The 27536-nt window shown below is 35.5% G+C and overlaps 1 protein-coding gene across 16 annotated transcripts in view; it reads left to right on the top strand.

Annotated features, from left to right (window-relative positions):
- The window catches only part of SYNE1 (spectrin repeat containing nuclear envelope protein 1), a 291558-nt gene that overhangs the window by 68697 nt on the left and 195325 nt on the right, over nt 1-27536 (top strand). For 15 of the 16 annotated variants that reach the window (XM_062640759.1, XM_062640758.1, XM_062640756.1 and 12 more), the window contains 14 exons: nt 1758-1954; nt 2084-2193; nt 8663-8770; nt 9567-9704; nt 10717-10881; nt 13469-13581; nt 14112-14280; nt 17761-17857; nt 19695-19897; nt 22654-22818; nt 24017-24169; nt 24612-24755; nt 25082-25255; nt 25698-25856. In XM_062640759.1, the coding sequence (XP_062496743.1) occupies nt 1758-1954; nt 2084-2193; nt 8663-8770; nt 9567-9704; nt 10717-10881; nt 13469-13581; nt 14112-14280; nt 17761-17857; nt 19695-19897; nt 22654-22818; nt 24017-24169; nt 24612-24755; nt 25082-25255; nt 25698-25856 (2095 nt within the window). Of the gene's footprint in view, nt 1-1757; nt 1955-2083; nt 2194-8662; nt 8771-9566; nt 9705-10716; nt 10882-12715; nt 12854-13468; nt 13582-14111; nt 14281-17760; nt 17858-19694; nt 19898-22653; nt 22819-24016; nt 24170-24611; nt 24756-25081; nt 25256-25697; nt 25857-27536 lie in introns of those variants that run through there. The other variant, XM_062640769.1, reaches the window with a different exon arrangement.

Genomic DNA, 27536 nt, shown 5'->3' with positions numbered 1-27536 from the left:
TAAGTAATAAATAATGTTTTGTATTATTTCACAAACAATCATATTTTATAGATTCTGAATAGTGAGTGGGATTATCTTTGGCAGAATGAGGAACTGAAAGGGGAATTAGATTTCTGAATGACAGTGTAAATAGTCCTGCCAAAACACTCAATGTAACAATGAAAGTCCCACACTGGCTTAGCATTATTTACTGGCAGAGTTTGTAGGAGCACAAAATACTGGTGAGAGCCTGGGGACAAAAAAATTGTGAATATCTTTCTGCAGGTTTGTGATATAAGGGACTTATTACTACAGAAGTTGCCCTGAGCTTTCATTTTATTTAATCTAAGTTATTTTTGAGTTGTAGCTTGCTATCTCTTATTAAGAATCTTCTCCATTATTTAGCATAATTATCCCATGTCTGTTATGCTTCCAAAATGTCATAAAAAAGCGCATAAATTAGATCAAAGATGCAAGTGTAGTTTGATAGCTTCCACAATAAGAAAATAAAAATCAAAGATTTAAAATAATAAAATGGATTTAATTGTTCAAATCAAGGAATCACTGCTATTTGAAGAGGTCAGTCATGCAAAATACAGGGAGAAAACAGCTAGTTATGGAATGGTGCATCAAAGAAAAGAAATATAACTGTAAAGATACAGACTATCTCCAGTTCTCCAATAAGTAGGTAGAATACAGTAATTTGTGGTGCAGTACAATCCAATGTGTCATTTGGCATTCTTCCTACTGCACTGTTGTGGGTAAGGGACAGGCAACTGAAAGTGATCAGTTGCAGTTTCCAGACATGTAAGCAAACAAAACAGAAAGACATTCATAAATGAAACCATCAGCATTATCAGAAAGAGTAGGTGAAATGAGTTGAAAGAAGCCTAGAGGAAGGATGGTACACTTTGCCTAGCCCTGCTTCACATTGTAATTTGCAAACTCGCTAAAGTCACTAAAAGGCTTTCACTGATTACAGTGAGCTTTGAATGAGGCCTTCATTCAGAGCTACTCTTGCTGTAAGCCTCCCAATAATAAGGCTACCTTAGTGTCTAAATGTGTCCTCAAAGGAAGTTTGGATGCTCAAAGTAAAAAAACAGTCTTGCAGTCGCTAGACCACCGTATCTTTCAGAATTACTTTTAGAAGATGCAGTCAGAGTGTGATGCAGTTCTAATTACTTTCTCATTGTATATTGGTATTTTTTGATTTGTGTTTATATTTTAGTTGAAATGTAAGTTTGGTAAGAATATATATAAATTTCTGCTACGTTTTCTCCTGAACAGCAGTGATGTCACTGTTCATGCTTTCATTTTGCAAGACATCAGATTACTGAAGTTTTGGGTTGGTTTGTTTGTTTGTTTTTATGATACTGGTGTACCTTGCTGAACTGCAGTAGTCATAATAGAGGGAGATACGAAGTACTTAGTACGAAGTAGTGAGGAGGAGAAAATAATGAATGGAGCTGTTTACATACACAGACTGTGTTGTACATTAACCTTGAGAACCTTGATGCACTTCATTTGTTTAGAATACCGTTGGCTTATTGCCACTAGCAAGTCTACTGGAGACAAATGCAGTATATATATGACAAAAAACTCTTGGCTCTTCATAGGCAGAAATGAATTTATGCAATGGAGCTACAGTCAACCTGATTAACATTACAGAGACCACAAGTGGTTTAGGGTTAATAATTGCTAGCCAGTGGGGCTCCTCCCTTATTTCATTTAGTCCTGATGTTGTTGAAAGTAATTTTTTTTTTCTTTCATATTTTCAGGCAAGTTGGAATTGAAATCAAAGATTTCGGACAAAGCTGGAGGAGTGGTGTTGCATTTCATTCCATTATCCATGCTATCCGTCCAGATTTAGTGGATATGGAGAAAGTGAAAGGAAGGTCAAATAGAGAAAACCTGGAAGAAGCTTTCACAATTGCAGAAGCAGAACTAGGAATTCCAAGGCTCCTTGATCCAGAAGGTACCTAGTGCATAGTTGAAAAAAATTTTAACTACTTGCATGTGTTAAATCAGATGTGATAATTCATACTGTTTAGACATTTGTGCCATTCAGCTAAAGATTAATTTACTGTGTTCTGTATTTGTCTAGATGTGGATGTTGACAAGCCAGATGAAAAGTCCGTCATGACCTATGTAGCCCAGTTTTTGAAGTACTATCCTGATCCTCATCATACAGTGACTGATGTGCAGGAGAATGATGTAAGTTTATCGTGCATACAATTAAGTTTTTGTAAATCCATTTTATAGCTTTTTAGTTTTCTAGCTTTATAGTTTATTATGTTTCCTTTTGATGAGCAGTTCAAGTGAAATGCAAGCACAGTAAAAAAACTGGGAAACATCAGGTGAGAATAAAGGACCAGTGTTGCAGATGTTTACTAGTAGACGGAGAAAACAGAATGGTGATCCCGTAGAGATTTTCCTATTTTCAGCAGTAGGAGCCAAAAATAACAGAAACAGCTATTGTAACTAGTAGCAAACCTATGGATTCTAAAGTTCCCAAAGACGCTTTCAAGCATAACACCAACAAGACTGCAATAATTTGTTACCTGAAGAAATGCATCACTTTTGTTTCTGTCACACTTGGTTTCTTGATAAGAACAAGAATAGGCCAAGAGATTGCTTAGGTTTAGCCTCTGGGCTTTTAGGCTTGGGAGGCAGTTAAAATTTTGACACAGGTTTCTTTCTGTTGCACAGTGATGTTTAACTGTTCGCTCTAAGGAACTGTTTTCAGTCATGTCTTTTTCTTGGTTTTTGTTTCCTGTATGCTCTAGTGCATTGTTTTTGTATTAGAATGGCTATACTCAGTGATGCCAAGTGATCATGACTCACTTCCTAACCCTGATCATTTGCTTGCTTCATGGCAAACACAGGAAACACTGCTGAGACAATCTGCTCAGCCCCAGCAAGAAAGAAAGAGGAAGCATTTTTTATCTGTGTCTCTTTGCATTCCCTACAGTTACAGAAGAGCTTTGAAAGCAGTGAATCTCCTTCCTTACAGCGTTGTGTGGCTAAGGCTGCTGCAGCTTTGCTGTCCAATTCTAGTGCCTGATCGCTGCAGTTTTAAGTTTTCCTCACTGCAGCATCAGTCTGAGGACATACATGTTCTGATGCCATAGCATCCCACTGAACAGTGAGGCTGCTGAAGCAGAGGGTGTGAACACTGAAGCTTCATGCTGTGATCTGTGGCAGGCTAAGGCAGCTCCATTGTCTCTATATCATGGCACACAATGCAGTTTCTGCTGCCAACAGCCTTGGCTAGGTCTGCTGCCTGTGCTGGGGTTGGATTTTGAGGAACATCCTTACTGCCTTTTCCTGAGTTTATGCAGAGACAATGTAGGAGAGTGCAGGACTCAGTCACTCCATGCTCTGTTTCCCTCTGACTATACCCACAGACACTCTAGCGGATGAGCTGTGAAAGGTAAACTAATGAATTAGGAAAAAACATCTATATATTAGGGAAAATTTCTTCACTATGAGGGTGGTAACACATTGGAAGAGGTTTCCCAGAGAGGTTGTGGATGTCTCGCCCGTGAAAGCATTTTCAAGGCTTCAGATCTAATATGAAAACTACTTTACTAGATATGATACAGGCACAGGAACTTGGTAATATTCTAAGTACATCTTGTATTCTTACAAGTGTGGCTCTTGTATTTTTCTTTGTGGCCTTTCTGCCTGTTTGCTTTATTTTGTTTGCCCTTTTTTTTTCCTCTCCTTGCTTTCCCATTTGATTCATATTGCTAGGAACTTCAAGCAATCCCGACTTTTGTGATTTCTTTTGTGAAATTTAAGGTAAGGGTGATATACTCCAGAATAACAGCTTGAACTGCACTTTCATGGTTGTTACCTGGTTTTAGCCTGCACTTACTTGACTTCAGATTTTATGTGGGTTTATGTACATTCGTTAGCTAGCCTTATGTTAATCTTTCAAAAAAGGAAGTAGATAAACATAATAAGTCTAAGTCTTCTTTCTTACATGAGCCTATACTAACAGCCTCAATTTTGCAAATAATTTCAGAAAAATATCATAGAAAAGCAAGTAAACTTTCCTTTAATAATTTTTAAATTGTGCTTTGGGTTTTCTGAAATGAAGATATAAACATGAAAAATAGATTATAGATTGCTGTTTCTACTCATTTCATCTCATTCTAGATGGTTATTTTTGTCTAGGTTTATAGAGTAGATACTAGATTGTATAGATGATTGTGTAAGTGACGTATGTGGACTGTGGTTTGGAAGGAGAGAACATTCATGTGTAATTCATGTGCATGATATGTGCTGCTCCTTTTTTTCATATAAATGCTATTTAAAAAAAATATGCTTTTTTAATCATCTTAGATTAAAACTTTAGATAGTTATATTTTCTAGTATTAACTGAATGTTCATTTGGAATGAACATTCAGAGGTGAAACTGGAAGACTGCAGAAGTGAATATATTATGAAACAAATAACAGGTGTCACTCCAGTCAGTCAGTAGGGTTATAGTTTGACCTGATCCAATTAATTAGCTTGGTTCCACACTCATTTTTGTGTGTGGGTTTTGTTATTGTTTTGGATTTGGTTTTTATTTTGTTTTGTTGTTTTGGTTTTTTTTTTTAATATATAAACTATAGGTTATTTTCAAGTAAGTATGATCAAGGGTTCACCTCATACTTTGTATATCTAACTAGTGCTATGTGTTGAAGTGTAGATTAATACTGATAGCAGAATTATTCCGATCTTCCCAACCCATTCAAGTAAGTTTGGGCAGCTTAAATGGGACCTTGCTGTACATTCTGAGACTTATACAGGCCCAGTGCATTGCTGCTGAAGCTAGTGAAGATTTGAGGTGGTGAAAGTTCTGTCAATTTCTTTATTTTGGTATAAATTTAACAATAAGGAAGTATGCTCCTTCAAAGTATTTCCCTTCTTTTGCTCTGATGAGGGAGTAATTCAGAAGATAATCCTGTCACCTCCAACATCCTTATTCAAGAATAGTTCCCCAATATAAGAGGAATTTCCTGAGCAGAAGGTACAAAAATAACTTTCTGAGCTCTTTCAGTGATTTACTGTCTGCTTTTACAGACAGGTATTATTGGCTCATCCCTGAAGATGATGCTTGGCTCAGCATTCACCATGCATCTGTGATAGTCTTGTCAGTGAATATGTTTCAGTTACACATACACATCCAGTATCACATAAATATAAGCCTGAGTTTTCAAAAGGAATAGAATAATTAATTGAATTAATTTATAAACATTTTTAAAGGGACTTGATTTTTTAGCACATAGGAAATAAAATAGTTCAACACCCCTAAAAACAGGTGAATTAGTTTTTTAGATATAAAAGTTCATATTTGAAAATTCTGTTCTGCCTGTGCCTGGGAATTTGAACAGTTCACCTAGTTTATAATTACATATTAAAGAACCTAACAAAGAACTCATTTTCCAGTCCATAATTAAATTTAGCATGAAACACAGATGCCTATTTTTAGCCCTTCAAACACTGAAGTATTCTCTATTATGTAATTTTCAAATTAACTCCAGCATATAAGTTAAAAAAATAATGTTTTGACTTTGATTCTGGGCCAAAAACTTCCTTTGTAAATTTAAATTGTACCCCCTTCTATTGGAACTCATAAATGCTTTTCTCTAATTACCTTCTTTGATGTTCCTTGGCATTTGAGTTCTGTTCACCTCGGCAAATCAGTGAATATTCATAGAATAGTATCAGGATAAATTAATACTTTGAAATGTTGTTTGGAAGTGTTACGCAGAAAAAGTCATAGTGGCTTAGATAAACTGAAATAAATGTGATTGGAGATCAATGATCCTCAAGATGGGAAAAGCACAAATGGTTATAATTATCCTAGATAACTTTTTTTGGATGGTTTATGTTCTGATCTTTACGCTACTTCAGATGCGCAGGCTTTAGAAAATTGTTTGCATATCTGTAATAATATCCTTTCAATTTTTTTTTTTTTTTACTATGCACTCATGAAAGTCATATTTTAAGAACGATAGCTCATTAAACCTGGGGGTCATTGGTGACAGGTGCCTTGCTGTCTACGAAAGTGAATATTTTATGTCAGTTACCCAAACTGAGACTCTAAAATGCCTTTGTGTCAACCAGGGACCGTAGAACTGTGTTTGCAGGTGATAAGTGATGCACTGAAATGGAAACCTGTGAAAATATATGAATAAATAAATAAAATGCTTATCATACATTGTCTTTAACAGCATTCAAACAGGTGGTTACTGAAACACCTACATTTTCTGCAATTAAACAAAGTAACCAAAAAGCTGTCTTACTAAATAGTGTGGGGGTAAATCACAGAAGACGCAATGCCACCTGTTAGCTTGGTCTTTTCACTTAATGTTGGAAAAATGGTATGTGATTTAAGAGAGCTGCAGCTGTTCCTGTGTTATCTTCAGGTACCAGAGGTGTTCTTGATTGCAATGGTACTCTATTTCAAAAAAATTTGGTCAGACACAATTTTAGCCATTATTAAATTTTAAAGCTGTGCTGACAGGAATCTTGCAAAATACCTATTTATGTATGCAACTGTATGAACAGTTGCAGCCACACAGGTGGTTTGGCAGACTGGCCTTGAGGAGGTGCTTTGCAGCAATATGAACGTGAGCTATACAGGAGTAAAAGCCAGTGTTTTACAAAACTAATTTTATAGTTGAACTAAAAGTAAGGTACAGAACATTGTGACACGCTTAGTCTCTTCCTGACTTCAGACTGGCATACTTAAAGTTTCAGTTAGTAGGATTGTTACAGGACTTCCAATCCATTAATATTGCAGGGGGGTTGATGACCTTTGGAGGTCTCTTCTAACCAAAATGATTCTGTGATTCAAACTATAATAGATTCTGTGATGCTATAAGATGCATAGTCTGGTATTGTCTTTATGGAGCTGACAGTTGAATACTAATAGAGACATCACTAAAGTTATAACTTCTAATGAATGGAGGGCATTTAAAGTTTCTGATGGCGGATGAGTTAAGAATTGGCTCTTGTATTTTTCTCCTCATGAGGGAGTATTCCTGGCTTTACTGTTTGTCTCAAAGAATATTGGTGTTATTTTCCCACACATAGAGCCAACTATCAGACCAGAAGAGTAGGAATTTTATCTTTCTTCTCTATATTTAAATGATTTGAGAAGTTGAAAACAGTAGGAGTTTTAGCTTCTTGAGACTGTATGTGCAGACAAGGAAACCTTAGCATTACAAATAGCTGGAGTAGGGAGGTGTCATATGTGTCCTATCATGTTTCTCGGGTACCAAGTTTTGGCAAGTGTCAGAAGACAGGAGCATGAGCTGTAGCAAACTTTGTTCCAGCACAGCTGCTCTAATACCATGTTAACCTTGCTGAAACTACCCAGACAGAACTTACCTAGCACAATCTGTTGTGCAAAGTCTGTCCAAACAGCTGGCACTGTACTGAGTAGAGGATCAGCAAGAGAATTAGCAGAAGTACATCAAAGAAGGGTTTCTTTCCTATCTGAGTATCCTGCCCTTTCCTCAGCTGAAATAAAGCAATAGTTGAATGCTTTTAAAATTATTAAAGGAAGTTATACATTAAATATTTGAGGCAGCTTTCAAAGAAAGTAACCATAATTGACTCTTTTCTCCAGAGAAAGTTATGAAAAAGTACTTTGTTTCCTACATACGGTCAGTGGCTGTTCTTTTTTATCATGTGGCACATTTTTTCTTCTTTCATGTAATGCTTGAAACTTAATTACTCATTTTAGGTGATTAACTCATGTGATGTGCTGTTGCATTTTTTCACTCTAATAAATCTTTTTCAGCCACATTTTAGCAGTAATATGTCTTCTTTTGTTTCAAAGAGTAGCTTCTGTTAATAGCCACCACATATGGTCCCTTATTTGGAAATCTCAGACAGACACTTGTGTCCTACTTGATGAGCCTGCTTACACAGTGCACAAAAAATCTTTCTCATATAACATCCTCACAGACCTGAGATTTCCTGTTACTATTTTTCTGTTTACTACCATGTCACTTAATACTGCAGTGAATTTTGCAGCATTGCAAAGCATCAATACTATGGCAGACTGAAGCATTAAAGCAAAACTGTGAAACAGATAGGCTGTTCTTCAAAGCCATAAAATTATGGTAAGGAAAAGAAACTGAATACAACTGGGCTTTCTTTCTTTTCATTTTCCTTGCTAAAACATTTTCTATCAAAATATTTTGCCAACTTCTGAGCTTGAAGCTTGATGTCAAGGATTGCCCTGAAGTCAATCAGAAATAAAATGGTGGTAGATGATAAAATCCTCTCCTGTCTCAGCTCAGTTAACTATTACTGAAAATTTACTCTGCAAATATGTGGAAGATTAAAACTACCTTTTGAGGTATATGTAAAGGACTTTGTGTGCTAATTTGACATCAGGTTAGAAGTAATATCTCTAACACTGCAGTGTACCGAATTGTCATTATTTCACCACTCTTAGACTCACATCTAAATGCTGAGTTCTCTTATACTCAGGAAATGCTTTTCTGCCAGCCTATATGAAGATAAGAGAATTGGACCTAGATGTTCCATTGTCTTTCCTTACAACTAGTGACCTGAACTTACTAGAAAGATGTTAATTTCTGGACTGTATCTGACACCTCTACTAATAGGCTGCAATATTTTTCTTGTGTGTGGTTGTACTAAATCATAGAAGGAAGACAGACTGATGCTGAGAGACCTAAAAGTGTGGGCAGAACAATTTGAAAGAGACTTAGCCCGAGCACAAATGGCAGAAACAAGCTTACAGGAGAAATACCAGGTAAGCAGTAGTGAAAATTTTGTATGGTAAATCATCACTGTCATCATTATGTGTAACGTGTTGTATTTGTATTTTGTACAAACTGTATATATGGAAGTCAGTATACTGTAGTTTAAAGAAATAAGGACACAAATTGTCTTGCCTTTTATTGGTGGAGGAATTATAATGTCAGCTCCAGCTTTCCTATGTAGAACAGTGCACAGATGGTTTGCCTAACACAGAGTTTTTTCTAGCAGTGTGAAGAAGGACTGTCCTACTTAGAAGCGAGCATGTGTCTGTATAGTCGTTCCAGATCCTGCATGATATAGCTCAGATGGGAATTGTGACTTAAGGCTCTGATGAGGTGACAGAGGGAGAGGACAGGGTTTAGAGCTTAATGTTTAACTCCTCTCTCAAAGGTTAATGTCTACATCAGCAATATAAATCTTGGCCTATATTTTCTCCTGAAGCATGGCTGCTCTGTAGAAGCAGCCAGTGTGTGGCTCGAGTAGCATTTAATCTGTTTGCTAGTTTATCTGATCAGTTATTATTTCCTTTCATATAGCATTCAGGCATCTGATAACAGAAGGGAAATACAAAAATCCTGTCTATATTTCACTGGAGGATTCTGAAGTCTCTATATACCTTAAATAAAATACATTTCAGTGTAATTATAAAAGCTTACTGCTACTCCTCTTTGGGAAAGGTTATGACTTCTATCAGTACAAAATTGTCATAGGTTGTAGTACTACATAAATACTGAAGAATTTACTTGTTTAACTCTTTACAACATTGATTTTATTTTCTCTTTGTGCAGTCATTTAAGCACTTCAGAGTACAATATGAGGTAAAAAGGAAACAGATTGAACTTGTAACCCAGTCATTAAGGAAAGATGGTAAATTATCACTTGATCAAGCTATGGTGAAGCAAGCATGGGACAGAGTTTCTTCCAGGGTAAGTTGAAAATTACTATGCTATATATCTTTTATTAAATGAAGGACGAGAATTTAAAATCATTTAGACATCTGTTTGCTATCGATTTTATTGGCATTAGGAACCTAAAAATGGACCAACTTTCTAGCACTGTTGAATTATTTTGCATTTTGTTTGAGAATATTTACTGCACTATCAGCTTTAATATTGCTCAAAGATGAGCTTTAAGATAAAGACTGTACTTTGATTCTAATATAACATTTTTTTAATATGACTTAAAAAATTCTGTATAATACTGAATAAATTATCAATAAATGAGGCTTTAATGTTATTTTTTATCTGGTTGTAATAATGATAAATTAATATTAGGAGTTTATTTTATACTAATTTTGTAATAATTGAATGAAAAATCCCAAGCTAGTTATATTGTGTACCAAATAAGAACCTATTAAATAATTATTACTCAGTGTATATTCATGTATTTTTTTTTTAATGTCATATATTCAACAGAGTATCTGTTCACAGATATTCTGACACAAGTTTTCTTAATTTTCACTCGCTTAACTGGGATTGCCAAAAAGACGTGATACTTTGCTGCTATATTCTCAACTCCACAGTCCTTCACACGTAGAAAATATGCTCAAAACAGAGATAAAAAGATTTTATGCAAAAGCATGAAATAAATGACATTGGGTGGAAGAAGGTCTCACATTCCTTGCTGTGCCTATGAACTGATGAAATTCCAGATCTTTAGCTTGTCAGTCGTTGCAGTTTATGTGTGGTTGGTTCTGTAACTCAATTATCATTCTGAAAGGAAAATACCCAAATCAATGAATCATTAAAGAAATTTTGTTGCCTGTGAGATTGCTATAATTTCAAAATTAATTTGAAGTAATATACCTAGGGTTATGTCTCAAACATACACTATTATTGGGTGTTTGGTCTTACAGTATAAAGTCTAAATTTTCTCAAGATATTTGTTTGTATAATTAAGCAAGGAGGGATGTTCAGTCCTCTTACTTTTATTTCCTAGCTACTTGATTGGCATATACACCTTGATAAATCTCTTCCTGCACCTTTGGGAACAATAGGTGCTTGGCTGTATAGAGCAGAGGCTGCTCTGAGGGAAGAAGTAACTATTCAGCAAGCTCATGAGGAAACAGCAAATACAATACACCGAAAGCTTGAGCAGCATAAGGTAGATCTACGTGCATTCATACTGTGCGTTATACTTAATTTACAATTTCCAATTGCAAAGGATCCATACTATGCAAAGAAAGATTATTATTTCTGGTTTCTGTGGGTGGCGTCATCTTGATGGTTACAGAATCTAAGTGTCTTTTACTGATGACTTGAACTATCTGTGTATCTTACAAGCAATATTTAGAATTGCTTTTGAATGTTCCTCCTTCTTCCAGCTGAAAGATACCAGGTATTAATATTTCAGCTTTTCCCCTATTCTAGGATTTCTGTTGGGTAAAATTCCATAGGGAGCTCCTAAACTGGGTGCATTGCTCAACTACTGTGAACTGATTAGGTGAAATAGGAAAGAGGAGGCAAACGTACTTAGTGTGCTGATAGTCAGCGCAAGTGATACGCACTAGGGGAAAACTTAGAATGAAGTGATTTTTCATGGTGTTGTGATGATACTTAGCATGAGAAGTCCCCTCTGCTGTGGCAATCAGGAAACTTTTCTGTGTGAATTTAAGTAACTCTACCATTATTCTTTGCAGAGACTAAGTTCTTATTTAAAAGCTGAGGTTTGTCTGTGTATTTGCGTAATATATATGAGAAAAATATAGACCAAAATTGTTGGTGAGATTATAAAAGAAACTGAACCAGTAAATGTGAAAAAGATGGTGTAGAGAAAGGGTGCACTTGCAGTAGTAAGACTGTACTGTTTTATATTGCTTTTTTTTTTCCTATTGCTGCCATTTTAAAACTTGATTATAGTTTCATCACTCATTTACAATCACAGATTTACATTGATGAATCCTAATGTGCTATTATTGGATAGTACCAGAAGTGCATTAGTGTATTTTTTTCAGTCTTTTTTTCCTAGGAAGTTGTTTTGGGTTGTTTGATATGGTTTTGATCAGATAACATCATCACTTTCTCTATATCTTTGTCTCATCTATGATTTAAAGAAAGCAATGGTTTATTTTAGCGAACTTTATAGCTTATGGCCATTTTGAACTAAAACAAAATGTAGCAACTTAATTGAACAAACCTCATGGAATCAGGCAAGCAGTTGAGTTTGAGTTAATATTGCCACCAAGATCCAAAAATTAAGAACAATGTCTGTGCTTGTTGAGGGTCATTTTGCAGAGCAGGATTTCACTTCATGAGAATACTATATGAAAGTTTTCATGGCCTTCCAGTTGATGTTGAATGAAACGATTGGGTTCTATTTTGATTCACAGCGTATGTTATGGGCATCTCTTTTTTGTCTGGCAAGGTCTTAAATGGGGCTAGCCAAGATACTTCTTCCAAGTCTTTCCTTCATGTGGCAGCATGTTAGTCACAGGTTACCTAGCCTTACAGGAGTTTTCACCATGGTAAAATCGGTGCATTACTTGCATCTGAGAAAGCTTAGTGCATTTGTATTCACCACAAGGCGTTGATTGAAGTGGAAAACAGTGAAAATACAGGTGGATTGATGGGGATAGTGTGACCATTTGGTGAGCTGAACCAGTGAATTTACCTTTACTTTCTGCTGTGCAAACACTGGGCGTTGGCTGGAGAGACACCCTTCCTCAGCGCATAGGAATAAGCAGACAGCTGTGATCAAAATGCACAAGCCTGCATTTTTGTTTTCCCTAGGTGAGGAAGGGGGACCTTTGTATATTTTCCTCTGCTAATAGACATCTGAGCACTTTGTGCCAAGAGCTGTCTGTATGCAGTAAAACAGCACTGTTCTGTGTCCTCTCAGCCACTGGGGACTTGACACGTTATCGTTACAGTATCTCTTCAAGGACTACTGCCAGTCATTCATTTTAATATGTAGTTTCCAGGAAGCCGTGTGAAGCGATGTTGCTTAGTTACAGTTGAAATGTGCTCTGCTGTAAGGCTTTTGCTGGTACAATTCTTGTCACAGGAATACAGGTCAGGTACCACATTCTGCATTCATTCGTGTAATACAGAGAGGGCAAACCTGAAGTCTTTTAATGGTGAGAGAGTGAAAAGTTCACTAAATATTTAATATCTACTTATATAAGGAGCTGTGGATTTTCTGCTTTTATATAGCAAAATAGATTAGCTGCTGAAAATTTGAATTTATACTCAATAAAGTTGAGTATAATTTGAATTTATACTCAATAATGTTCTAAAGATGTAAATAGTAAATTTAGCAAGATTATGCTGTTGTGATGTTTTGCAGGCTGAGTATTTACTGTATTTGCAGACTGTATTTGCAGACATGTTTAATACAGTTAAGAGTTGCTGTTTTGTTAAAGCTTTGCAGTGTATCCTGTTTTAAAATCTTCCATAATTGTTAGGCACAGCTGTAGCATCTTATAAGGGGGTTCCCTATGTGAATGTTCAAGTTGATGTAAATGCTTTTGTGGTACGCATAACCTTGCATGCAAATGTGAAAGCATGATCAAACAGTTAACTACATTGAGTCATCAGTGCAGGCTTAAAATTGTGCTTATTAGTTAGATAGCCTGCTGTGAGCCTTCTCTCTTTTCTCCCTTTCTTCCTCTCTCCCACCCTCTCTCCCTTTCTCTCCCTCCTTCCCTTCCCCTTCCCTCCTTTGATCACTGTCTTTCTTAAAATCAAATTAGGATCTGCTGAAAAACATAGACGGTCACAAAAAGGCATTCCATGAGATCCACGGAGCCAGGTCTGTTAATGGAGTGCCTGTTCCACCTGACCAATTAGAGGATATGGCAGAGAGGTAAGGCTTTCAATCTGAAATCAAAACTCTCTGTGAAAGGGAACCGATTTGCTTTTTAATCTGTTCATGTAGAAATCACTGTCTGATTATGTTTCTAAGTGGCAAGCATAAAAAAACTGGAAGAAAAAACCTCCTAAAATAGACATAAAAATATACCAAGTAGCCTGATGCTGTACAGACTCATGAGAATCAAAATAAGCAACGGGTTTTGGAAGGGAATACTTTTTATTACTTGTCCCTGGAAGAAATGTTATGCAATAACAGCTGGGATGCATGTGAAAAAAGAAAAGAAAAATGACTTTGCAAAACTTAGTAACAGATGTAAACTGATGCTTTTTATGTATAAACAGAAATTTAATTATTTTTCTATTCAAAAGTGGTCATCAGAATTATCATCATGCATAATTAAATGTTTGTAGACTCTGAATTAGGTGAAATATTAGAAAAATATCTGAGTTAACTAAAGCTTGCAGTCTGTCCTGCAAAAATGAGTATTGCGGTATTTTACTACAGTGTGATTCATTTTATAGGTTTAATTTTGTTGTCTCTTCATCTGAGCTCCATCTGTTGAAGATGGAGTTTCTGGAACTGAAGTACCGTCTACTGTCACTCCTAGTTCTTGCAGAATCAAAATTAAAATCATGGATCATCAAATATGGAAGGCGAGAGTCAGTGGAATTACTTCTTCAAAATTATATTGTAAGTTGGGGTTGTATTCTTCTTTTTATAATTATTTTTGAACTATATTTAAGATTGCTATGAACAAAAAAACAGAAAAAAAATAAGACTTGACAGTTATTAACTTTATGACTGCATTTTTATGGAGTATCTTTTCAGAGGTGAATCTGTCTTCCCCATGGAGAACCTTAGTTAAAAGGCTAAAAATTAATATTATTATCTTTGCACCACCCCTTCAAAAGCAGAAATAATGTCCCAGCTGTTAACTGTCCAACCATCAACTTATCAAGCATATCCAACTCCTAGATTTTTAATCATCTTAGATAACAATTACAAAAAACTTAATTTCATATTTTACATCTGCATAGCTGCACTTATAATGACTGTTCATAATGAAGTGTAGAGTTAGAGGAAGTTTTTGGAATGCAGTCCCTCACAGTACTTTTTTCTTTTTTGTAAGTCTTCCAAATTAAGAAAGGAAAAAAAAGGTTTTATGCTGCCTCTGTGTACTTGTTCAGTATATTATACTGATAAGGGATTTGTTTTATTCTTTGAAAGAGTATGTTCCCTTTCAGTCTTACACTGCTGTATCTTCTTAAATCCAAACTTTCAGTGCCAAGTGGCTGGTAGAACAGTACCACTGCTGCACCTCTGCATTAGGGCATGAGGGATTCTTTCAAAAGCAGAGCTGTGCTAAATACTTTTTCACCCTTCTGTCTAATCCGTATGAGCAAAATTGCACAGGAAAATTCATTTTGGAAAGAATTCATACAGTTATAGAACCATTCAGAGCCAGGACACTGTGTAGAAAAAGTTATTGATGCCCTGAGTGTCTGCTAGTTCTTATTGCTTTTGAAGAAATCTGCAAACTCAATAGAAGTGAGAATTAAAGACCTGTTCCCACTTTTTCCCTTTCTATGTTTAAACTTTAGCAGTTAGGGACATAAAAAAATCAGCTGTTGAGCTTTGGTTTAGACAAGCTTTGCAATATTCAAATGGATATTTAGAATATCAGCTTGCTAGAATGATGTGCAGTAGCTAAGATTTATAATCCATTTTTATGCTCTGTAAAAATGTCGCAGTCTAAGCTACTTAAAAGTGACAAGGGAAATAACGAGGAAGTGGATAGTTTGGCTTCTGGATTATTATTTTATATCACTTTTTAATATTTTGCTTTAAAATGAACAGTAAGTGGCAAATTTTTATGTTATTTTGTGATTGCCTGAATTACTCTTGTACTTCAAACCACTAATGCTGAGATGGTCATTATGGGGAAGAAAGTGCTTCCTTTGCATCATTTCTGAAACTGCATCAAGTCAAAATGAGGGAACAGGGACAAGAGTCTAAACAGAGCTCAGCTTTATTCCTGATGGCCTTGGCTTCTTGCCCTTCCAGGTGTCCAGTGATGAAAAGAGACTTTATTTGCTGTGGTTTATCTGGTAGCAGTTTTCTACCTGAGAGCCAAGTCTTACTCTTCAGTAAATTAGGAGTCTGACGTAGGAAAGCTGTAGTCAGTACCTTATAGTCAGTGACTGTATTAGTAGGAGATAAAAATATACATGTGTTTGTCTGCCAAAGCAGACTGAGCAATGTCAGCGTTCTAGGAACATGCGTAATTAGGATCTGAATAGAGCATATGTCTGGAAATTATTTACATACTGTAGCTTAAAAAGAAAAGTGGTGGTTGTTACTTTATCCCATCTCTTCACATGTCATATAACATATAAATGAAGGTGAGCACAAATTGTGCACCATCAACCTGAAGAATATACTGTACCAAAATCTCAGATGTCATGGAGATACTGGGAACAGTTATCCATGGATTTAAACCCACACAGCTGTGTTTTAGCATTGCTGTGTTGGCACTTTTTTAGCAGTGTATGCTATATAGATGTGAGAAAAGCTACGTATTTTATATAAAGGATTTTGTCAGATGGGAAACAATATTAATCAGTAAGGTGTCTATAGTTAATTTTTGAAAATATTTCTTACTGCTCTTGACATCAGTATTATATAAGTTGTTTAACAGAGTCTTATTTTCTCATATGAATTCTTGCAGGTTTTAGTTCAGGATAAAATGTCTCTGTGTATGGGTTTGGCAAAAATGAAAGTCAAGATTTTTTTCACATAATTCATGATAAAATGTGTAGTTCTTTATGCATGCCAGGTTTTATTTTTTTTAACAGTAAGGCAGAGAAAAAATCTGATTGTCCAGGATTTCTAGTTTCTTTGGTTGTAAACACATTTCTAAATGATGTACTAGATAGCTGTGGTGATTTGACATAGCAACTGCAAAAGATTTTAACAGAGAAGATTTTTAGATATATGCTGGATGACAGTTTTTTCTTTTTTTAACTGTTTTTCATGTCATATAATGTAAGTTGATGAATACACAAAATCTGACTGTTCTCTTCAAAGTACAATGAACTTTGACCTCATTCAAAACCTGGTTTTACCAAAATCACACTAGTACACATAGAATTTTGTCTATTCTGACAACCCAAAGCTTACGTAGACATGTATGAGATATACTTGCCTTACATTTGTAGATCTGTATCTGAGGAGGCATGGGAGATAGTGTAAACTCCAAAACCATTCAAAAACCCTAGATAAGCACATTAGGTAAGATAACATACAAGCCCTGCAAAAAGGCAGATTTTTCTTCTTTTTATTAATAGAGGTAATGTAAGATATAATGCACTCATGTAATACAGAGATATAATTATATATTGCGCTTAAAGGAGGTAACATTTCTGAAAGACATCGAAAAAATATGTCAGTGTAATTTTCTATAAGGGATAATGAGGCATAGATGATAAAGAGCCATTAATTTGTGACCAACATATTCCCAGGTAAATTACTCATTGTGTTATAGCAACTTACACAGCTGAACCATCACTCACAAAGGAATGGTTCTGTGTCACGCTTTGGAAAAGCAGCATCTCTGTACAGTTTCCCCAATCATATTTTTGCCAGTTACAAAGGAGGTGAAGAAAAACTGAAGAATAATTCAAATGTTTTTCATCTCTTAAAGTGAGACCTGCCTTTTTGTAAATGCTTGATACAGGCACAATTCTTAAAGCTCAACTGGATTTGATTTTTGTGGTGACCTATATGGGTTAAATTTTCTCTTTTATTAAAATGATTCCACTTAAATTTCAGTGTAAAATCGTTTCCATTAAGTAACTTCTCAGTTAATTGCTCAGTTTCTGCACAAAGTATCATATGCTACTGAGTTTCAGCAAGTCAGCAATTAACAGACTAAGAATGTATTCAAAAAATCTTTCTATATGCAAAGTAAATAAACTGTATTTTTGAAGTCTCACTCTCCTGTACCATTAGTTTGAAAAGGTGAAATCTGTATATTATTTTATAATAATGACAAGAATGAATGGACGAATAATGAAGTTACATGTTGTCATCACTGTCCTGATGTAATTTCATGGAAATTATCATCATTATTAATATCTATTTTGTCTGTTTTAATTTTTCTCTTTTCAGTCTGTAATTGAAAATAGTAAGTTCTTTGAGCAGTATGAAGTTACTTACCAGATCTTGAAAAGAGCAGCTGAAGTGTATGCCAAAGCAAATGGCTCAGGTAAATGCCCATGTTTCTATTGTCATGGGGACACCATTTTGATCTCTTCACACATAAGTATCCTCTAAAAAGATCTCCCAGTATTTGTTTCTTCCATACAGTGGAGCTTTCTAACAGCAGCAGTTCACCAGAAGCTACAGCCCCTGGTGGCAGTTTCACATATTCTCTAGCATGAAGCCATCTGGTGCAGAGCAGCCTACCCTCAAGCCGTTTAAATTTTTTCATCTCCAGAAGAGTGCGGTCATGTTCAGACTTCCTAATGCAAGAAGTCCATAGAATCATAGAATAGTTAGGGGTGGAAATGACATTAAGATCATCTAGTTCTAACCCCCCTTCCGTGGGCAAGGATGCCTCACCCTAGAACATGTCACCCAAGACTCCATCCAACTTGGCCTTGAACACTGCCAGGGATCGAGTATTTATCACTTCTTTGGGCAACCTGTTCCAGTGCCTCATCACCCTCACAGTAAAGAACATCTTCCTTATATCTAACCTGAACTTCCTGTTTTAAGTTTGAACCCATTCCCCCTTGTCCTATCACTACAGTTGCTAATGAAGAGCCCCTCTCCGGCATCCTTGTAGGCCCCTTTTGTTGATTTGGTCCAGAAGTGTGTCAGAGACCAAATTAGGTGTAGGGAAGTTCATGTACTGATGCCTGGAAATACTCCCTGGCTTGGCTTCACTAGAAGAAGGCAAACAGAGAGCAGGTCCCAGTAATGTTGTAGTAGCAAAAGTATCCCCTGATTTATTGACTATTCTTCATTAACTATGAAAACTTGTAAGAGGAGCCCAAATGATACTTTAAATATGATATACATGGGAAAAATATGTAGCTGATTCATCAGCTGTCTCTTGTAATTCCTGAATACTGCTGAGTTCAGTGAGAATACGTGAGGGCAATAATTGACCCAGATAGTTACAGACATGAAACTAATCTCTGCTGGGTAGATAACACAACAGTGTCTGTGGAGGACTGCTACAGCTGCTGAAGTGATTAGCAGATGTGGAGAGAAAATTAATATATTTTTTATTTTTAAATTGTGAAATTTAAGTTGGTGATGGTGACACTCAAATTTTACAAAGGTAAACATTTTTTACAGTGTTTTTACAAACACAAAAATGAATAGATTCATTCAATGCTATTAAAAAAAAAGTAAAAATCCAGTAATAATTTCTTTTCTAAAGGGCAGCTACTCACTTCTGTGAATTCAGAAACAGTGGTGCAAATTAGAGGACACCTTAGCAAAAAAATGTTTTTTGAACTATCTATATTCTGTATGTTGTATGAAGTTTTAGGATTTGCTTGGGTCCTTTTTCTTCTGTCTGGGTTTTTCTTCTGGAAGGAGGAAACATTTATTCCTTTACTGCTGTCAGGAAAATACTAAAAATTAAATAGCAAAAATTAGCAGCAGTTTGGTTTTAAAGTTGGTGACAGAAGATCAGACTTTTCATTCAGTACTTTTAAATGCATACATACTATGTGTTTGTACATTATACAACTCTATTATTTTCTGCTTTTTAAGGAAACTTTCTCCCTTGATTTCTTTTATTGCAGATTTGAAATGAGCACCGTGCTGAATATGCAGTGTGAAATATGCTGTTTTAATAAACCACTCTCTTTATGTGCTTTCCTTAGTCTTTAAATCACAGGTTTAATTTCTCAGTTGCAGTTTTGCACTAAAATTGTGCTGTGACTGTGCGCTTGTATAAAAAAGCCTATTGAAATAGAAGTTGCAGTAATTATATTTTACGATGAGAATGGATAAGCTTAACATGAAATTAAGCTTTACAGAAATAATAATGAGCACAAATAATCAATGTCTGTCCTGTATCTCAGTGGAAGAAGTTGAAAATGTCATGAAATTCATGAATGAAACAACAGCACAGTGGAGGAACCTCTCAGTAGAGGTCAGAAGTGTAAGAAGCATGTTGGAAGAAGTAATTGCTAACTGGGACAGATACAGCAGCACTGTGGCAGGTTTGCAAGCTTGGCTGGAAGATGCTGAAAAAATGCTGAATCAGCCTGAACCATCTAAAAAGGTATGTACTAATAGCATATGTTTCTGCCTATTTTATAAGTTCTGAAATGTGGGATATGCTTTTGCATTTGCTTATGTTGTTTTATAAAATGTCATGCAAGAGAGAGATAATTTATTTAATTTCTGGCATATTGTTTTCATTTATCATAGGTGTTTCAACGTTTGCACATAGTGTACAGAAATATACAGATACACACATAATGAGGGAAGACATCATCTGTGACAGCATAGTTAGAGACATCTTGGATACAAATAGGGCAGCAATATAGCTCAGAGGTAGGGATATTACATGGTTCACTTAAAGGCAAATTCAGCTTTTAACACCAAAATGCATAGTGATGTGCTGTGTATAAAGACACTTAAAGAAAATTATTTTCTCCATGAATTTTTCTACCACATGGATGACAGGTTTCAGTATTAGTTGCCTTTAACAGAGAAGATGATTAATGTGTTTTGTTATGTTTGATGGGTAATTAATTAATCCATTTCCCTGGCATTTCAGAAATCTTCTAGGTAGTTCCTTTTGGGACCAACAATCATAAAGATAGTTTTGCTGTCTCTTTTTTTTTTTTTTTCTTTTCTAATATTAGAGTGCTGGAGTGCTGAGATTTATGTTTGTGGAACTTCAGTAATTACCCAGATTACCTTAGATAATGCTGCATTTTATAGGTCCTACACTGTCACCCAATCCCAGTGTAGCAGCTCTCTAGCTTCTAACACCAAAGTATGGTTGAAAGATGCCAAAGTGACATCAGGTCAGAAATGACCATTTCACTTTACATGAATGAACCTATAATTGTTGGTAAAAGTTTGTTAATTTAAATTCATATAAAACATGGAACGTTCTTTTAAAATAAAAATAAGCTTGTGAGAAGAATTCAATAGCCTGGCATAGTATAAATACCAACAGTTATTACTGATCAGAAAGGGTGACCTCAACTGATCAGGTTGATCTTAGCTCTGTGTGTTTTATATAAGTAATTTGGCAAAGGTTAAAATTAAACAATTTTAAATCCATATATATGAATAAAATTAAAATATTTACTTCTCTGATAAGTTTTATAACTTTACCTTCAAAGATTTTCATAGCAGAAATCTGGAAATATCCATAGAGTATATACTTGCTTCTGATTTCAGACTAAATCCAACAAGTACTTGTTACCTTTCTGATATATGAAGAATTTCAAAAAGCCTTGTTGAAAAACTTCGGCATGAAAGCTTTATTATGCCCAAAATGCTTTTTTATTCCTAAAATCACATTGGCTTAAAGCTGTTGAAGATTACTGAGAGGTAACATAATTTGTAGAAAGAGAGAAATATTTTAAAAGTTACTTATATTAGTAACGTTGAGTCTAGCACTCCACAGGAACAATGTTTACTTAGTTTCAAGGATAGTTTTGAGTTACCATTTTTAGTGTTTGGTTATTAAACCAAAAAAGCAATACTTACATTGTTTTCTACAATTAATAGTCATACATTCCATCAGCTGGAATCCCAGAGGAAATCTCTCTTTTTTGGAAAATGGCATAAAACTCTTCTAAACATCTGCAAATATTTGTTCTGTAAAATACATATCAGTAATACAAAACAAAGATTTCTTTGATGGTCATTGGCAAACCTTACCTGCGTTACTAAATTCCACCATATTCTATCCTATGTAAAGACTGTAGTAGCCCCTTACCGTGCTGTTATGCTTTCTTCTTCTTTCCATTATTTCTGTATGATTTCAAGACCAGCAAGTACCACTTTTCTTTTTGCAAAAGGAAGTGGTTTGCCGGCTTTCTCATTGGCTTCTGTTTTCAGAAACCTTATTGTGAACCTGTAGCACAGAGGATCATGCAAAAAGATTGGTATGTGCTTGGATTTTTCTACTGCAAAGTACTGTAAATTTTACAGTAAAGGTATTAATGAACAAACTGCTCCTTCTACAACTTCTTCATTTACTTGCAGTACCTCTTAAGCACTTCCCATCATGACCCCATTGTAACTGCGCTCTCCCACACCTTTTTCCAACAGCTGTATCCAAAGCTTATCAGAGGACTTCCTGACCTCATGTGGGGGTTAAAAAGAGCCGCATTAATTTTAATTAAGAATGTGGTGTGCTTCACGGTACCTTCCAAACTTGTTAAAATTTTACACATTTTTATGCTGTCTTCTGAAATGGAGAGACACCCCAGCAGGGTCTGAGGAAGGTAATGGTTTATGGGAATAGATGCATAAGAGGAAGGACGCAAGTAATTCTCTTCATATGCTTTTTCCTTCTTGACCTTTAGTAAGCCTGTCATCTGCTCTGAGAGGCAAGAAAGCAGTGACAAACAATCAGTCTTCTCAAGTCTTTTGTGATAGCAGACCCTGGAAAGCTGGATATGGGGAAGAATCTCTCTGCAGTCTGTATATGGCTGAGGTTACCATCAGACATAGTCTTGTCTGTTTCAAGACAAGACAGAAATTAGATGAGCCCTAAGAGTATGTTCAGTTATGGAGCTTTCTCTTAAGGAGGAGTTCCATTCATTTAACTGAAACTACTCACTGGATTAAAATAAGCTGTAAGTAAACTGGTGGTAGTTTTTAATTCCATGTTATGTTCACACACATTAAAATTCTGTTATGGCATATCCAATATTTAAAGAGCTTCAGAGAATAATTGTTCAAAGAGTTTTATCAAGCCATTAGCTGGTGAGTAAACTTTAATATCATGATTTAAGATAAAGAATAATTGAAAAGGTTTCAGAAAGGTGTTTTTATTTTCTTCCTCAGGATTTCTTCCGGCACTTACCTCATTGGATCCAGCAGCACACAGCCATGAATGATGCTGGTAATTTCCTGATTGAAACATGTGATGAGACCATTTCCAGAGATCTTAAACAGCAGCTTCTATTACTAAATGGAAGATGGAGAGAACTGTTTATGCAAGTTAAGCAGGTATGTGGTTTTGCTGTTGTTACTTCTAGATATTTACTTTGTCATTTCCATTTCCCCCACAAGCAAGACTGTAGGTCAGCTTACTAAAGTGCCTAACTGTTCATCATTATTTAAATTAGAAAGGAATCCCTGACAGCAGTTTATTTTATTGGGGATTTCCTTTGTTTATATTTTTGTTTATACAGCTTTTTATTTTTATTTTTGGACATTTACAGCTAGTAGAAGCAGTAGTTTTTCCTTATTGTCTCCTGTCTTGATCTTTGATTGGGTTTACATAGCTGTTGTTATTGTAAAAGCTCTGTAAACCTAAACAGTGAAAATGGTGAAAGTGAATATTTTTACCACTCTTTAATGAATGTTGCATTCAATTACTGTACTGTGACCACAAGCAGGTACAATGCAAGTTAATTAACTAAATGTTTTCCTCAAATTCATCAGACATTACTTTTTTCTTGTATATAGGGAGGCACTGATAAAAAGTGAAAAAAATACCTTTTATTTCATGGAAGAGATTCAATAGATTGGAAAAGAGTTGTTGTTTCTATATTTGCTTTTTAAAAACCAAGGATGTGAGCTAAATTACACTTAAAATACACAGAAGTATTTCACGGCTCATAAACAGGCAATATCTTTGCTGTAGTCAATATACATCTAATGATATTTTCCTCTTCCAGTGATTTTAAATAGCAGATCTTGAAGCATTTGAAGATGCTGACTCTATTTTCTTTACTGGCATGATTATATCTCCATTGCTGTTAAATGGAAAAGCAAATAATGATTGCCCCTTTTTTATTGTAACTTTTCCAAACCATTGACTAGAGTATTCTCAGGCTTTATTTGCTTGAGATAGTTAGGGTGATTCACTGTAGAAAGCAGCAATGGCCAGGATGTAAATGTCTCTTCCTCTCTTTATACAGCTCCTTTCATGTACTAGCTATGGTTTTCTCACTGGCTTTTTACCATTTCTGTCATACAGCTCTTTCCACGTTCTAAGACCCATGTGTCCCTTTCCTCAAGCTGGCAGTCCTTTACTGAAATTTCCCTTACCCTTCAGCTTTTCTAGGCTTTTTCTGTTTTATTCTCTTTGCTGAATTTTCAAAACTGATACTGTAGGCAATAAGAAATAAATTGAGTGGTTGATTCTGGGTTAGGAACAAATGAGAGTCTGGCATTCTCTTTTTACTTTACATTTTCTTAGTATGCTCGAGCAGATGAACTGGACAAAATGAAGAAGGAATACTTGGATGGTGTTACCCATATGACAGCTTTTATTGATGGAAGCAATAGGAAATTTTCAGTCCCTGTAGAAGTGTCCTTCCTTGATGTCAAAATGTTTGTTCAAGATTTAGAAGTAAGTGTCTTCCTTCCATTCCTTTCTCCTTAATAAGAGAAAACCTTGTAACTACCTAATTCTGATAGCATAAAATTATTTTCGTGTACATTTCCATTATTACTTTTTTCACCTTTTTAACAGTGGTGCTTTTGTTGTATCATTTCTGGTGTAGCTAATATAAACCATTTTATGCTACGAGTGGCATTTCTAAGCACATTTCCAAAACACTGTCTCACTGGGTATTTTTTTCTGTGTAGCTTCAAATTCATTCAGATGAGCCAGTGATACCCTTTGACACAGTTTTTGTCCATTTGAACTGTGATCCACTGTTCACCAAAATTAGCGATGAAAACTATTGATAATTAGAATATCTATCTTTTTATCTCTTGAGAACAGACTGGTATCTCCCATGAATGCACAAATGCTATTGTTGAAATACTTTTTGAAACATTTCTTTCAGAATATTAAGCAGAAACTGCCTGCAGTGGAAGCTCAGTACAAAGTGGTTACAAGAACAATGCAACTTGTTACAAAAGAAGTTTCCCAAGAGGAAGCAAATGACATGCTTGGAACTTTGACAAGGATTAAAGAGCAGCTGAGCAAGGTTGCAGAATGCTTTTTCTACTACATATGTTGTTAGCTGTTAAATGAATAAATTCCCCTACATAAGTGCTCACATACATGCATTTGAGCAAATACATAGTTATAGATTATAGGAACAATAGCTTCAGGGTGGAGAACATGTTACTTCTTTAAGACCACCATCTTTATATTTAATACTTTTTTTATTTAGGAAGTAATACGTGAACAGGATTGATCTATCTTAAAAGAGTCAGGTAGTGACTTTATAAACCCACATGAAGAAGAAGCTGCTATTTATTGAATTTTGCAACTTTTTTAATAATTATTTTTCTTGAAAATGGCCGAAAGGTTAAGGAGTATTCCTGTGCCCTGCTGTATGAATGCCAGCATCTGCTGTCTCCGCTGGAAGAACTGGAGAAACAAATTACGCACTTTTATGAATCTCTTGAAAAAGTCAATGAAATAATTTCTATCCTGGATCCTGAAGCACAGCCTACAGCTGTTCTTAAACAAAAAGCGCAAGTAAGATTCAAAAGCATCTTGCAAAGATCTGCTGCCTCTGAGTGTTTACAGTTTGCTTTCTAGTAATTTGCTTTGCAACTCAGTAACCTGAGTAAATGTTACTTAATATTCAGACAACAAGCATAGCCTATCTGTAAGGTAATTGGAATTTCAGTAGCTGACGTGAAAGGTTAATCTGTTGAAAACAAAACTACCTGAGAGGCTTGGGTACATGTTTTTTTTTATAGATAGCTAAAGCTCTGTTTGGGTATAAGACTCTGCATAAGGAGAAAATTGTGTGATCTGTGTTATTCCGTATAATATTTTGTGTAGTCTATTCTTTGTGGTGCTTTGAGCTTCTCTCGTTTGTTCTTATTGTTAAAAAGTACCTTCTTGTTGTTTTGCCAGATTTTTCTCTCCTTTGCTCCTGGCCAGGGTGGATATATGTTTTGTTTTGTTTCAGGATTTGGTAGCTTATCAAGAAAACTGCAAGAAGGATTTGTCCCTGATTGAGAGAAACAGTCAGAGTATCCTGCAGTGTGTGGCTTCAAGTGAATTGTTACAGCATTTCCATCAGACAACATTTCAGAAGAAAGTTACACAAGTTCAGATTACTTTTCAGGTAATTATGTCATACCTTGGTGCATATTTTTGAAAGCTTCTTTATGCAGTTGATCCATCGTACCATATCTCTATTTCATCACACTGCAGCTACTGTTATAGAGAGCTCTTCTCTCTGGTGTCAAGTTATTAATTAAGGATTTGTCTGCATTAGGTGGTAATGGTCAGGGGACTGATGGTCATGTTCTCCATGCAGTTATTTAGAGGTGTGACTGTCTTAGAGGAACCCAGAATTTAATGAGAATTTTCACACATCTCATGCTCCTTTGGACAAAGGAATCTGAAATCCACCTGTTAGGGCTGCAATGGTATTAGTTTCTCCTGACTTTGTTACTTTGGCTAATTACTTGCTCTTATATTCTCATAATTCTCCTTTCACGCAAAGCATGAAAGATGGAAACTTTTGCAAACGCTACCATCGCTGGGCTTTGTATTTCCTCAGAAAATGCAGTGGATTGTGAATATAGAAAGTTGCAAATACTGACTTGCATTTGTTAATGAAAAGATACATAATTTGGGCTATAATCCTACTTACCTGTAGAGCTGTGTGTTGTAATTAGCCATGGTGATATTTTCAGGGCTCTTCAGCCCCATTCTAGCCTCCCTCCAAAATGAAATTAACTATTATCTTGGAGTCAGATCTCCAGATGTTGGGTTCTATTAGATTCGTTTCAGGCAATAATTGTTCGGTATAAAGCTATCTAAACTGAATTTTAAGCTACAGAAAATCATTTATCAATAAAGAGCTGTCTCTAAAATATGCATTTTAAAACTTTTATTGTATTTTGTGGGTTTTACTTAAAGATCAGTGGAATTTTGCAATTACTTACAATTTAGAAAATATTTAAGTTTAGCTTACAATAACAGAAGCAGGTACAGTTGTAGCTTGGTAATTATACCATGTTAAACAATAAGCATTCTGTTTTTATGAAGTTGGATGGTGATTTATTTCTTTTTGTGCTAGAAAATAGGCCTATAAAACATAACATAACCATACAAAATGTGGCATAACCAGAGTTAAAATATTTATGGATCTGGAAACAATCATTTTCTCATGTAAGGAGTACACTCCTATATCATTCTACTGTTACACACAAAGTTTTTATCAGGAAACTTTAAAAAGATGTAGGAAGATATGTAAGTTGGGAACTACAGATTTGATTAGCTCACTGGCTAAAATCATTACAATTCCTTACACTGGGGTTTGTAATCAATGAGGATGGTAAAGTATGTTTTTAATAAGCAGTGCTGGAATTACCTTTCTGCACTTGAACTGGTGAACTGTTTGTTTCTCCTAGTTAATTTTATTATTTGCTTGTGGAATTATAACTACTGGATAGTTCAGTTCACTGAGGCAGAACAATGAAGAGCTGTGACTAAGGTTGCAAAACAAGAGGATTCCATAGTAGCAACTTAGCCACAAAGTTTGCTGTCAAGTGGCTTTCTGCCTGGTTTCTTACCTGGCCTACCAGTGATAATTGTACAAACATCCTCCAGATCAGACAACCTGCAGCATGGAACTAGTTGAATCCATAGGTCAAACCACCTTCATGTACATTCATGTAGGAGGAGGTAGTCTGCTGCTAGGAAAAATTGAATGGTGAACTTTTAGCTATACCAGGTGCTTAAGATTTGAAATCAGGCTTTAGGAAAAAAAACTCTAGTCAAATGGCAGAGCCAT

This window comes from Pezoporus occidentalis, unplaced genomic scaffold (genome assembly GCF_034315485.1).
Source record: "Pezoporus occidentalis ecotype Australia unplaced genomic scaffold, CSIRO_AGI_Poc_V1 ctg67, whole genome shotgun sequence".
Classification (NCBI taxonomy): Eukaryota; Metazoa; Chordata; class Aves; order Psittaciformes; family Psittacidae; genus Pezoporus; species Pezoporus occidentalis.
This window is presented reverse-complemented; position numbering and strand designations above follow the sequence as displayed.